General features: G+C 39.0%; 1 protein-coding gene across 1 annotated transcript; it reads right to left on the minus strand.

The window, feature by feature from the left end:
• Positions 1-453: 453 nt before the first annotated feature.
• On the minus strand, positions 454-14,108 carry mrpl45 (mitochondrial ribosomal protein L45). The gene is made up of 8 exons (XM_048986940.1): positions 14,007-14,108; positions 10,100-10,301; positions 7,681-7,798; positions 6,430-6,528; positions 2,630-2,678; positions 2,027-2,176; positions 834-1,007; positions 454-718 (listed from the first exon to the last, which is right to left on the minus strand). Exons 1-8 carry the CDS (start codon positions 14,067-14,069, stop codon positions 620-622), a joined length of 954 nt encoding a protein of 317 aa, XP_048842897.1. The 5' UTR covers positions 14,070-14,108; the 3' UTR covers positions 454-619.
• Positions 14,109-14,737: the final 629 nt, after the last annotated feature.

The following is a 14,737-nucleotide window of genomic DNA, read 5'->3' on the forward strand; positions in this document are numbered from 1 at the left end:
TAAATATTAATAGCCATGTTTATAATGCTTTATGAATGCATTATAATCAATATCAATTTGATCATTTTTATAGACATGGTATTCATAGAAAGTGCTACTGTACCTTTAATAATTTACTGACTCAACATAGTATTTAATAATGTAATAACAGTTTGTAAAGTGATCTGATTAATACGGAGGTCTGTAGCCTATCCCAGCTAGCACGTGATGCCGATCCATCACAGGCTACACGCTTGACGCAATTCATAGATGCCACCTAAGATAATCAATGCACAGTCATACTCACACAATACAGGAAATTTAGACACCTATGAGCTGCACATCACTGCACTGTGGAAGAAGACCTTCATAATGCAGATCAATGTAAATTCCAGAGCAGAGGTATGAATTTAACCCACATCCCTTGAGCAGCCGGGCTACCTAACAAGGTGGAGCATGGATTTCTTACTATAATTTCAGTATTTTTACATTTTATTTATTTAGCAGACACATATCCAAAGCAACGCACAAGTGAGAAAGCAGGGTTAGACAACAGAATTTTGGTGGAAAAGTACATAATAGAAATTCACTTTCTGACACTTTTGGAGAAAGACTTATTTTAAAGTGGCTAGCAAAGGAGCTATTGGTGCCACTGCACAGATCTGGGCTTGGGAACTTCATAGCAGAGGCTCTCAAACTCCTCCCATGGCTTCAGCTGTGGGCCAGGAATCATGACAGTCTGAACAAAAAGAGAGACGAGACCAATGAGGTTAGTTTGCTCCAAGAAATGAGACAAGCTGTCTTTATATAGTGATGCGGCATTCTAATGTTTTACAAATAGAAAAATGGTTCACCTTGATAACAGGCTCCTTAGGAGGAGCCCAGGCTGGGATGATCTTTCCATGAAGCCTCCAACAGCCGTAAGAGTTTATCAGATGCCTCTCCAAAACCACATACTCCAGGACATCCCGTGGTTCATCTTCATTCCCCAGCATCAGCCGCCCGAAGCGGTCATAGATGGCCACTGTCTGACAGATAGCAGGAAAGCAGTGATTATGTGAGAGGGTTCATTTAGAATGCATTACAAAAATGAAGATTTAGGTCACAGGGGAACATGAAGCACATTTAAACCTGAAGGTTAATGTAGCATTTATCAGTCATTCAACAGAAAAAGGTCTGAAACTAAAATTAAAACCATTATTCAAAACCAAGCACACAGCAGAGCTTAAGTATGCATTTAGTGGATTTAACCAGTTTAAACTAGTATATGTAAAAATTAAATAACTAATGTCACGTTAATTGTATATACCATATTCGCCCATATAAGATGAGCCCCATTATTATAAAGCCCCTCACTCTGTTATTTGGGGGGGGGGGGGGGGGGTAGATAAAGAGTACTGCACACTCCACAACCTTTGAGGGTGCAGAGTGCTTTTGATACAGCAGACTCACATGAAGAGAGTGGAAAATATATATTGCAAGGAAAGGTTGAGTGATTAATGACATGATAGCTCTTTTAAAATGATTGTTACTATTTTTATTAAGAGCCACTATCTGTTTAATACTAGCAGTGGCACAGCCAGAGAAGTCAACAATTAACACAACATTCAGGGATACAGGCTAAACATGCGGATTGCCAGGGCTGCCAATTCTCACACATCTTTCAGACTGTGACGCTCATGCGAGAAATCTTACGGCAAATACATATTAACATATTACAGCAAGTCAAAACGTTCATTACAAAATATCCTACTTGGCGGCATCTATTCCCTTTTTTGTCTAGACTCCAAATGTAACACAACGTCACTATTTGAGATGTATTGCGGCGAAAAGAAAAACGATAAAACATCTTACATTCCGGTCAACACGGTAAGTAGGCAATTTTTTATTCTATTCCTGTCCTCAACAAACTGCTTCTTTTGGAGAGCGTGACTCCTTTTTATACTCAGCATTTTGAGTTACATGCATTTCTTTTCAGGTAGGGTGCTACACGAATTAAAATATGATATTGACGCAGTCCTTAAAGATGAGCCAATCAGCTGCTCACCTGCCGAGAGTGTAACCGGAGTGTGACCTGTCCGTAGAGGTTGCCTTTGCTGACCATATCTGGGCAGCGGGCATGTACCACGCGAGGTGGCTCAAGGGACTCCACGAAACTCCAGCGTAAAGTCTTGTAGCGATTGCCCCTCACCATCTCCTGTGGAGCCATACACACCGGCAGTGTCAATGCATGTTCTCCGTGCAGCAGGTACCAAAACATGCCTAATACATCCCCTGCTAATACAGTCATCCAGACCAGTTTTAAAGTAAACATTTTTTATAATGGATTTAATAGGGAATGTGAATGTTAAGCGTACGTTTATCTACATACATGAATGTTAATGTCCTGTGGTAGCAGGGTTTTGCCTTGCAGTCGGAGATTATTAAAAATATTCTTGAAAACAATACACAAAATATTTTTTTTTACAAAATGATACTCTACTTGACTGCTTTGTGCTACAAAGGTCTCAATTACCTTAAACATCATGTCATACCTGGACAATGGTTACCATAAATGAATCTGATCCTGGAACCACGACAACACACTGAGCATTGTGAAAAATCTAATTACATGCAAATTACAATCAATGTGACTATCAGAATGACTTACAGGATAGCACCTCTCAGTCACCAGCTTATGTAGCTTCTCCTTGTTAAACCTAAAACAAAACACAGGGTAAAACACATATGGATCGAAAACTGGTTAACAGACACGAAGCAGCAAGTAGTTATTAGAGGCACAATGTCGCAGTGGGCCTGTGTTCATAGTGGGGTACTGCAGGGTTCAATTTTAGGACCACTATTGTTCCTAATTTACATTAATGATATTGACACCAATACATACAGTAAACTAGTTAAAGTTGCAGACGACACTAAGGTGCGTGGTGTAGCAGATACTGATCTAGCAGCACAGAGACTACAACAGGATCTTGATTAAATTAGCGACTGGGCTGATACCTGGCAGATGAAATTTAACATAGATAAATGTAAGGTAATCCAAGCAGGGAGCAGAAATATAAAGTACAGATATAAAGGTACCTGATGATGAGAAGGACCTCATGGGTATGTTTATGCTTCCATGTTCTACTCTCACCAGTGTGGGGAAGCAATTAAAAAGGCCAATAGGATGTTGGTTTACATCTCTAGGTATGTGGAGTTTAAGTCAAGGGAGGTGATGCTACAATTATACAATTCCTTGGTAAGACCCCACCTAGAATATTGTGTGCAGGTTTGGTCACCATACCTTAAAAAGGACAAGAATTATGCAAGCTACAAGAATGATTCCTGGTCTTAGAGGAATGTCTTATGAGGAGAGGTTAGGAGACAAAGGAGGGGACTTGATCCAGGTATATAAGATTCTAACAGGTCTGGAAGCTGTTCAGCCAAATGGCTACTTCAGTATTAGTTTAAATACTAGAACTCGTGGCGATAAGTGGAAATTAGCAGGGGAACATTTTAAACTGAATTTGAGAAAACACTTCTTTACACAGCATGTAGGTCGAGTATGGAATAGTCTTCAGACTAGCGTAGCACAAGCTAAAACTCTGGGTTCCTTTAAATCAGAGCTAGATAAGATTTTAACAACTATGAGCTATTAGTTAAGTTCTCCCCAAACGAGCTTGACGGGCCGAATGGCCTCCTCTCGCTTGTAAATTTCTTATGTTCTTATGACATGAACGTATCAGCTGCATGTTTATCACTATGGTTTGAGAGCTTAACAGCTTTTCCTTATGGCTGCTCAGACTGCAAACTCATTTCTGTGCCACTCCTCACCAATCTTAACATTGCATTAACTCTCATGACCTTCAGTACTTTGACATTTTATTACAATTTGCACAGATAATACATTGTTTCCTATATTTAACGTTTTTCATTTTATTCCTATGTACCATTTTGCTGCTTTCATCATTGTCCATTTGAAAACATTCCACCAGTGTCTGGTTTTACATTGTGTTTTAAGGTTGTTAACATCCATTGTATACAACAAAACAGAACTGACCAGAAAGCTTCATTGTTATTGTACTGCAGCACAAATATATTAATGTGGATTTTCCTGATTGGTGCTAATAACAGGGGAATAAAAGGATAAAAAAGTACAAAATATAAAATATACGGTGTGTCTGAAATTATGCAAGTGTAAATAGTTAAATATCTTATGATCAAGTAGAGAAACTAAAACACTATTTATCTTGTACTAAAGGGAATGTACTTGATTTGATTGCACCTATGTTATACAACATTGTGTGACCTCTAGTTTGCAAACAATGACAAAACTGCCTGACATTATTACGAGCTGAGGAAGAACGTCAAACAGAAAATAAAACTAAATATTTCTGTATTTACAAATGGGTAAAAGGAAACATTTATCAGTGAATGAGAAAGAGAAAATGGTGCAGTTATTGGTGATTGGCAAAACACTGGATATTTTAAAGACATCACACAAAGACCACTGGAAAAAGCAGTATGCAAAAGATGCAACGAAAGAAAGGACACAAACCAAAGGAAAAGGTTTCAAGAACATTAATGCCTGGGACAAATGTAAACTCATGCAGGTTCTCACTAAACATCCCTTACTGAGCAGCTCATAAGTCTTCAACAAAGCAGGTGCATCAGCTGTGAAACATGACATGACTACTGTACATTCTTCAGATGCTACAAGTTCCACAGATGGGCTTTCAAAAAGAAGTGCATCTGATAACTTGGCCACCACCCTCATCTGACATGAATGCCACTGAGGACATGTAGGTGGGAGGCTGGTGACAAATCAGTTTTACAAGAGTGGGAAATAATAGAACATCAAGAGAACAGGATGTTGAAACAAGATGTGGTCCAAGTTGTAGGTCTGGAAACCAATCAAACTCATAGATGAAAATCTGAATAAGACTGAGAAGGTGACTTTTTCATTTCTGGGTAAATAAAATAAATAAGTTAACCCTAAATGTGATTTTGGTTCATAAATTTTGAATTTGGTTTCAAAATCAATGCACAATTCTGTTTTATTGTTGACCAATAAAAACATTTCTATGACTAACCATAGTTAGCTCCTGAATTCCAGCACAACAATGTATCACAACTTCCCCCCCTAAACTTCCATGAACTGCTTGCTGGGGACAGAGGATACCTGTCAGCCATAGACCCCCTATTCCAACCCCCAATCCGACTCTTTTCAATGGCCCACTAGTAAGAACTCAGGCCTGGAATCTTTCTTCATTTACTTTGGGGTTCTACAGGTAGGGCTACTAATACCAGCAGTGGAAACCCCCAATGTAGTGGACTTGCATACCACAGACAACCCCAAAGGTAGAGCTGTCAGACAAAATATGATCCAGCCCCAATTTGGGGAAAAATGAAATCACCGTGTCATTCATGACCCCATATGTTCTGGACCTCTTTATTTTGCCTTTTCTGGAAGAAAGAAATATTATGAATCTATTTCAGGATTCAAATTCTTTTCATATGCAGTTTGTACAGTGGCAAACTAAACTGTCATATTGGTTAGCCATGCTAGAATTGTTCAATTTCTAGATACATTTTTATTTGTAGTTTCTTAAATTCTTTTTCCAGGTTCTGATTCGTGTTGTAAGGAGACTTCACATTGTCTGCTCCCACACTAACAACAACACTGATAACACTCATGCAGGGAATTCTTATGCCTCTTCTCTGTCACTTTTCACATTGAGCGTTTATTCAAATTCTTCAAAACTATTTACAATGATTTGCTTGCCTGCTATGGAAAAAGTTGCTCTCAACTGCTCCATTTCTTTATGCTGGTCCATTTTATGTGAACGAGCAGAACTAAAAAGACAATGCTTCTTTGGTGTTGACTGAATTCAGTGCCCTCACATGTACAACGAATATCTGGTTTTGTCAGCTAGCTTAAATTCAATCAATGGGAAGCTTGTTAAAAGCTATTTTGCTATTTGTTGGGCAAATGAATAATGAATCAACGGCAAAACACCAACCAAATATGGTTCAAGAGGTATGAAAAAAATGAAAAATATGAAAAATCTCACAGACTCATTTCCCTGCCACATGTGTCACCAAAAGCACTCCATTATGCCAAAAAGAGATCTCAGTTTTAGGGATATAACCCAGACTCACCATTACTAAACTGTACCAGTATCCAAAGGGATTCCCCTCGTTAAAAAGTAAACTGCACTGCAGGCAAAAATTAAACAAAAGCCAACTATACTTGTATACTGATATACAACTGTATCAAATGCATACTGGTGGTGAGAAAAATGTTCCAAGTGTCTGTGTGCGGGGGGGGGCTCCATTAATCCAACCCATTAATGGGAACTATCAGCTGACCTCATGAGTCCATCGCTTTTCCCCCCAAATACTCAAAACACCAGGCAAACATGGTGTGTTGCCGTCACACACAGCAGTGCTTATGAAGCTTGGACTTACTGAGTAAGTGCAGAATGAGCTTCAATAAAGATGTTCAGGGCTGTATTTGGGAAGTCCTTCGTGTTAAACTGTGGATCATGCTCCTTAATTTTTCGAATCCTGCACAAGAAGGCAAAAAATACAGTTTTATCTTTGTGGAAATATTCACTGCATTGGAGAAATGATGGATACCAAGGAAATGTAGTCTACAAATGCTGAAAAGGAGTGGAAAATGCACCATATTTGCATACTAACACAATTCATCATAACTTAAGCTTAACACTCCTGACTAGTATGTACGTTTTTGGAGTTTAGTAGTTTAAAAAACTTAGACAATTTCACATTTCACTGTTGCAACTAAGCCTACACAATGTGAACCGTTAACAATGACACTGCGGGCCATGCACAAAAAACTGTTACATTGCAATTACCACAACAGGCAGCTGGGTTGAGAGCAAGTCTGTCACTAACAATTATATTAGTATTAAAGTTATCTACTGATTAATTTATTGATTCATTTAATAATCTGTTATGAATTACCTGTCCAAAGAAAAGAAAAAAGTTCAGATGGCAGATCTGTGTTTATAAAACACCTCCTTTTTCACTCTTGGCTGCCCTCTCCAGGCAAAATTACAATTTTGGATCTGATCAAGCATACATTTTTAGGTGTGATGTTTTTGTGAAATGGTAATAAGATCTACCAAAGATTAAACAAGGTAAAGAGAGTAAACAATGACAAACGGACAGAAGGATTAGCCTCTAATCATCTCAATGGTCTGGGAAGTACACTTGTAATTGAACGATTGTGGTTCGAATCCCCGACCCCTGAGAAGTTTGAAAAAGATTTGTCAAAATATTTTAAATTGAAATATTTACTGTTTTCATATCAAAATGGTTTTTAGTTATCGTGTTAACAGGATCAAGTGTCAAAACTTCCCGTTTTTTTGCTATCTCTATGCAGTGCTGCTGCAATTTTGGAGCAATCTGTCTCAAATTTTAATTTCTCACCCAAACAATGCCTGTGCAAAGTTAGAAAAAAAAGAAATGATCAAACCATTTTTGCGTTAACTTACATACCAAGGCATTAGTGGTGGTGGTAGACCGGGACTAAAACCATATGTATTCCTCAAAGTCAGAGGAATATAATAAGTACTTACAAAATTTTAAAGTAATGCTACAAAAAAGGGATTTAGAAGCATACAGTCAGAGTAAACAACAGTAAATGCAAGAAAGACAGTATAAGTTAGCAGCAATAGAAAGAGAAACGCTTACGCTAACTGCGAAGCAGCGCTTTGCCTAAGCTGCTCTGTGCGCTGCTTCAATCCTTCTTTGGAGAGCTTCGAAAGACGCGCATCACCTTCTGGCGGAATGTAAGGGTCAAATATTCCAGCTAAAAGGAGAAAGAATTCAAAATAAATTACAGGAATTTAGGAGAATCAACACATTTTGCTGTACATGTTGCACATTACGATTTGCTCTATATGATGAATGTCCCACTTGTGAGCATGCAGTGAAAACAAGTCAAATGTTTCAGACACTCAGAGTTGGTCACAGCAGGGAAAATGCTTAAAAATGGAGGTGTCACCTTCCAAATATATAGTACTGTGCATGTCTTAGGCAGTCAAAGAAAATGTGTCTGGGTAGTACACAGCTCCCGAGGGGACATGGCAGGACATAAGGAGTCCTTTTGTGAGATCTTACAATACTTTTCCATTATCTGAAAAAACTTGCAATTAATAACAAATACTATACAGTTAAATGGTGTGCATTGTCCCCCATAGTTTAATGCTTTAAGTCCACTTCATAGGACATATCTGTCATTTAGTTTTATTCTACTGATGCTATCATTTATTCTTTGAACAGACACAGTCCAGTTATTAAGCATTGAGAGTCCATGCCCCCATAGGGGCTCTGTTGGGTAAAAAACGCATGGTTTATTGGGGTGCATCAATCTCCTGCTTATGTACTTGTACTCATGACAAGGCACCAATGCCTATAACCAATACTCAGTAACGACATATCAGTGTTATCATTAATGAGCAAAATAAGTGGGACCATTAAGTATCTGCAGGGTGGAAGTACTCCAAAATTAAGGACAAAATTCAAAGCATAGTGGACTACAAACTCTGCTCTGCTAAAATATCACTAGGAGGTGAAAAAAGTTAATACGACGCAAGTGATTTAACTAGATTTGGTTCAGTAGGAAATGACAGCATTGTGTTCCCTGGACAGTCCTTGCCTTTGCTCTGCCCATCTATTGCGTATTTAGCGTACACTCACCAACTTTTGGTACAATTTCTAGAAGAACAGTTATCATAATGACAAGACCAAGTGTCTGAGTTGGCCTTCTCTTTACTGTCAGTATGATCTTCATCGATATAATGTTTACTGTCTCTAAGTCCGTTCAATTCTGGGATAATCCTTCTCAAAATGTAATCACTTCTACGTTAGCAACAGAGTCCCTCTGCAAAGTCTGAAAAAGATCCACGTAACAGGTCTTGAGTTCAAGTGTCAAAACTGCAGTGTATTTGGGTATCACGACGCAGCAGTGCTTCAATTTTGGGTTCATCTGTCTCAAAATTTAATTAGTTCTAGTTTGGCGCCCATATAATGTATTACTACAGGGACAGTGAACTGAACATACTAGTGGAAAGTTAAATAAGAATCCATTACATTTGAATAATTTGTAGAAGTCACACTCTGGAGACAATGTTTAAAATGCAGAAAACCATGCTCACACAATCTGAAACCCTGTGGAGGATTACACATTTGATTAAACATCTAAGTAACTTTTATATGTCAGTAAGCACTGGATCTTCATTACAATCTGGATCTTCATCCACTCAGGCTACCCAGATACTTGTCCAGTCCCTCGTCATCTCACGCCTTGACTACTGCAACTCGCTTCTAGCAGGTTTACCACTGAGCGCCATCCGTCCCCTCCAACTGATTCAGAATGCAGCTACTCGTCTTGTTTTCAACCTTCCCAAGTTCTCCCACACCAGTCCTTTGCTGCGCTCCCTCCACTGGCTTCCTGTAGCTGCCCGCATCAGATTCAAAACACTGATGCTCGCATACAAAGCCAAAAATTGTCTGGCACCATCCTACCTAAAGGACCTCATCACACCCCGCACTGCACCACGATCTCTCCGATCCTCCAGCACTGCTCGACTGGTCCCACCTCCCCTCAAGGCACAAGGAAGACATACATCTCGGCTCTTCTCTGTCCTGGCACCTAATTGGTGGCATGAACTCCCCCTAGATGTCCAAACAGCTGAATCCTTGAATGTTTTCAAGCGACGACTCAAAACATTCCTTTTTCAGAAATACCTGACGTAGTACTTCTGTATTCTTACTCAGCTCTTTTTCTGGTGTGTGTGTTTAAATAAAAAATAAAAAAAAAAAATTCTGCACTTCTCAACGGAGTTGTCAGACAGATGGTATTCATAGCTTGGGTCCTTATTGAGCTAGCATCGGAAATTCATCGCAGAGTCTCAAAGCACTTACGTAAGTCGCTCTGGCTAAGGGCGTCTGCCAAATACTGTAAATGTAAATGTCTAGACTCTAGACTTTTAAATCAAGTGTCAACAGAAAGTGATATTGACTTTTTACTATAACATGGAAAACTAAAATATGTGAAATTTCAGCATGAAGCCATCCCTGAGCTTGCATACAGTGGTGCGGCCTTTACCAGTGCAGGCAATGTTGATGGCTCTCTCCATATATTCCTGCTGGACCACCAAGCCGGCACTGCGGGCCTGTGCCTCCTGCTCAGCCTTGCTCTGCGTTTTCGTGTCCTGCATCTTTGGAATGAAGTACCGCTTCTTCGTCCGCAGTGGGGTTACTGTAGGCAGACGACAATATCCAGTAGGGTCCAGCAAAGTCTCTACACACTAAAGGAAAACAAGAAGGGAGAATTAGAAGCTATTATAATAATGACAGATATAAATATTTATAATAACAACTCCAATTAGCCTCAGCATGTTTTTGGACTGTGGGGGGAAACCGGAGTACCCGGAGGAAACCCCACGACGACATGGGGAGAACATGCAAACTCCACACACATGTGACCCAGGCGGAGACTCGAACCCGGGTCCCAGAGGTGTGAGGCAACAGTGCTAACCACTGCACCACCATGCCGCCCCAACAACTTATCATTTGTAATGTAATTTTAAAAATTACTCTTATGGAAAGTACAATCAAAAATATTAAATAAGACAATCAACAAATGTCATAAAATCTGAAGAGAACAAGCAAAGAGACGGTTTATGCAATTTGGAAATGATGCAGATGTATCTGAAAATCAACCCATTTTCCATAAACTCCACAATAAAAAACCAAGAGGCCAACATTTCTGCTATCCAACATATAAAATATAAATGGCTTTCTGAATAACAAATTAATTAAAAATACTGAATGGTGAGATCTATGTGGAGATGTCAAAAAAAATAAGTAAGTTGATGAAAAACCACCTGTCATATTAACAAAAATGTAAGTTTTTAAACATTTACACGCATTAACTAAGAGCCGATATTTAAATAGATGCTCTTGCCATAATATATTCTCCCCTGCTACCACAGCCCACAACTTCTACTTCTAGCCCCCTTACACCTCGTTTGGGCAGAATATAATATTTTCTTACCGTCATACCATCCATACAGTATTTACACGGTATTTTCAAATGCAATCAATGCTACTCTGGTATTTTGTAACTCATCTCAACGTAATCATGCTCACCAGATTTGCACCTGTTTTTTCATGCGCTATTACAGAAATGGCACACAGGTAACATGATTAAAATCACCCATAAAAAATGTCAAGTTTAAATTTTAGAATATTCAGGAAATTCTCTTGCTTCAGCCCATCCTCAGAACCACTGATCTATACAATGTACCAGGGATGTTAGATAATATCCGTACTTTCAGATTTTCAGCTTTCACAAGAAGGCTTCAGGTGTAGATGTCTCAGGTATAGAGTTTCATCCATATTATATTTAGATTTTATTACCATTTCATAAATCAAAGATTAAATAGAGAGATAATATCAAATAGAGGGGTGGCATGGTGGTGCAGTGGTTAGCACTGTTGCCTCACACCTCTGACACCCAGGTTGGAGTCTCCACCTGGGTCACATGTGTGTGGAGTTTGCATGTTCTCCCCATGTCGTCGTGGGGTATCCTCCGGGTACTCCGATTTCCCCCCACAGTCCAAAAACATGCGGAGGCTAATTGGAGTTGCTAAATTGCCTGTAGGTGTGCATGCGTGAGTGAATGGTGTGTGAGTGTGCCCTGCGATGGGCTGGCCCCCCATCCTGGGTTGTTCCCTGCCTCGTGCCCATTGCTTCCGGGATAGGCTCCGGACCCCCCGCGACCCAGTAGGATAAACGGTTTGGAAAATGGATGGATGGATATCAAATAGTAGGTATCAGGTAGTCACCTGCAATGCTGCCACTGGGTGGCATTTTGTCAGTTAATGTTGTTCACCTATATTATTTTTTGTTATTCTGAAGAAGATTCATCAAACACCTTTTAATCACACTAGGGAGATCAGGTGTCAGAAACTGCTCCATTTCATTGTAATCAATATGCGGCACCTTCCCCACTATTTCAGTTATCATCTTAACGGGAATGTGTCTACAGTGGCAGGCAATTAACTTGTATGTGCATGAAAATGTCTACAAAAGCATCATACCCTCAAATTTGCATACTGTATTAACAGAAATATAAGGGAGTTAAAGGGAAAATTCAGAGAATTTTGCAACCCTAATGTCAATATCGTTTTGACCCGATTATAAGAAGACCCCCACTTTTCAAGTAACTATTTTTGGGGGGAAAAGTTTGTGGAATACCAAAAACTACCTTGATAATGAAAAACATATTTTATTTGACAAGAACATAAGTTATAAGAACATATAAGAAGAACCATCTCGCTGTTAAAAAGCAACCACAGGCAATCACATCACAATAAGTGTATATATATATATTCCAGTGTACTCCAATCCTGCAAACATGTCAATAAACAAACGTACTATTTAGGAAGAAAGGACAGTTAATATAATTAACTCCACAACCCTAGAGGGCGCAGAATGTTTTTGATTCACTAGACCCACGTATTGTGGGGAGTGGTTGAGTAATTTTGACAAAGGTGGTGCCGGCTCTTTTAAAATTAAAGTTGCTCTCTTTATTAGAGATATTACGTTCCGAACGATATAGTTCTTTTCAACGGCTCCTTAGTACAGACGAAAGGAAATCGTGCTTGAGAGCCGTTCTTTTTATCGTTCTGGTCACATTCCACTGCCTGCTCCAAATCCACTCCACGCCCCTATACGTGAAACATCACAAAAGTACGTCGTCGCGTTAATTAACTTACTTAATTTGAATGCACAGTGAGCGGGATTTGTAAGCGTTGCAAGACAACTTTACATAATACGTTTCATAGAAAGGATAAACTTAAAAGAGTAAATTAATTTATACAGCAGGGGGATATGGCGTCACCTTGTATAATGTTTACAACGCAGATCATCGACATTAGGTCTGGCAATACAAGTAATTTAGCGCAGCTAAACTAAATCCACAAATGCGAAATAAAATTATGTGAATCTGACCCAAATCTCACCCTATGATTATCCCAGTGATTAATTCGCAGATAAACCTAGCAACCCCCCAAAAAGAACGTGGAGCCGTTCTTTTGAAACGAAATGGAGCCGTAAGATCCAGCTCCCTTCGAAAAACCGTTATACACGGAAAGTAAACATGACACTCGCGGTTACACGCCAAGGCTGTCAAGTTTTACCAAACGTTTGGAGTTAGATTACATGAGGGGTAAACCGTGTGTCTCAGAGCCCTGTACACTAACGAAACACACGGGTTCCACTGTAAACACTGCACAGTTATGATATTCACCATTAAAAAATACACGAATACACATATCAATTTACACAATTTAAAAAAACAAGAGCGCTAACCGCCTGATCAGTCCTGCTAACCACATTTATATCAGCCAACAGTAGGTAGGATCAGACAAACGAAGATCCTGCCCAGGCGGAGCGCAAAAAGCCGTCCACTGCGTCTAAAGTACACGGCCACCACAGCTAGAAGGCGGATTTATGCCATCTACTGCTGTATGTCTATACTAACATGGAAATAAATTCTTCCACTCCAATAAGACAACCCCAGTTTTGTTAGGTATACATTTTTGGGAAAAAACATCGGTCCAAAACGGAATATGTTTACTAATACATGTATATGTTCTAAAAATGTATGGGCATTATTGTACACATACAAGATTATGTATTATTTATGTATTGCGAAAAATACAATAAGTGTAAAAATATCCAGCCATCTTAAAAACACTTGACAAGTACATGGTCATGATAAACCTAGATCCTATCTTAGGAGTTACAAGGTTTAACACACACGTAAAATATTATACTATATAATTTTAATATTAGAATTGTGATACATATGCCATGCGCAATACATGCAAACCAATGTATTAAAGAACTACACATAACTTAGATTTAGAATTACATTTCTTGACTTCAAGGGTTTACATAACACGCATTTCAATACATGTTTAAATGTGGCTCCGGTGAATTACCTGAACCTTAAAGATCATCGGCCTTTGAAAAGGCATGAGCAACCTCATCATGGAAGCCGCCATTTTGGCTAAAGCTTACTACTTCGTTGGTGGGTTAAATTCAATGCAATTAAAAATTCTGAATGTAATATCGCCCCCTATGCACCGGAGTGTGAAGTGTTCCGAAGCATTTTCTGCGTTTTTCATTTGTCTCCTTCCCTTGTTGTATTTCAGAAAAACGACGGATAAGAAATATTACAACTATGCAGAATGATTTATATGTTTTTTATGCCTATACAACACACACGCGCACATACACCCAATGCCACAAATATGTTTGTAAGATGGGGAGACCAAATAAATTTCAAGTTTGTTATACTCCTTTTACAGATGAAACCACTGTCCTTGGTAATTTTTTCACCCCCTTAACTACTGGCAGGCACATCCTGCAATATACCCCCAGTTGTATACAGTACATTGACCGTTAAATATCTGGTTCTATTAGCGACGGCTGTGCCTTAATTGTGAGTGCATCTTCTTAAAAGCTGGGGATGTCATTAGTAAAATAATAATAATGAGTAGGTTCAGCCCCAATACAGAAGAAAAATTTCTTAAATGAAAACATGTAAGTCAATTTCTGTGCATTTGTGTTATTCTATGAATATATGTTGTAGGGCACTCAGTAAGGCAAACCCGTTAAACTTTTTGCTCCCCGTGTTAATGACTATAGGCCTATATATTTTAATTATAGA

Source organism: Brienomyrus brachyistius, chromosome 20 (genome assembly GCF_023856365.1).
Source record: "Brienomyrus brachyistius isolate T26 chromosome 20, BBRACH_0.4, whole genome shotgun sequence".
NCBI lineage: Eukaryota > Metazoa > Chordata > Actinopteri > Osteoglossiformes > Mormyridae > Brienomyrus > Brienomyrus brachyistius.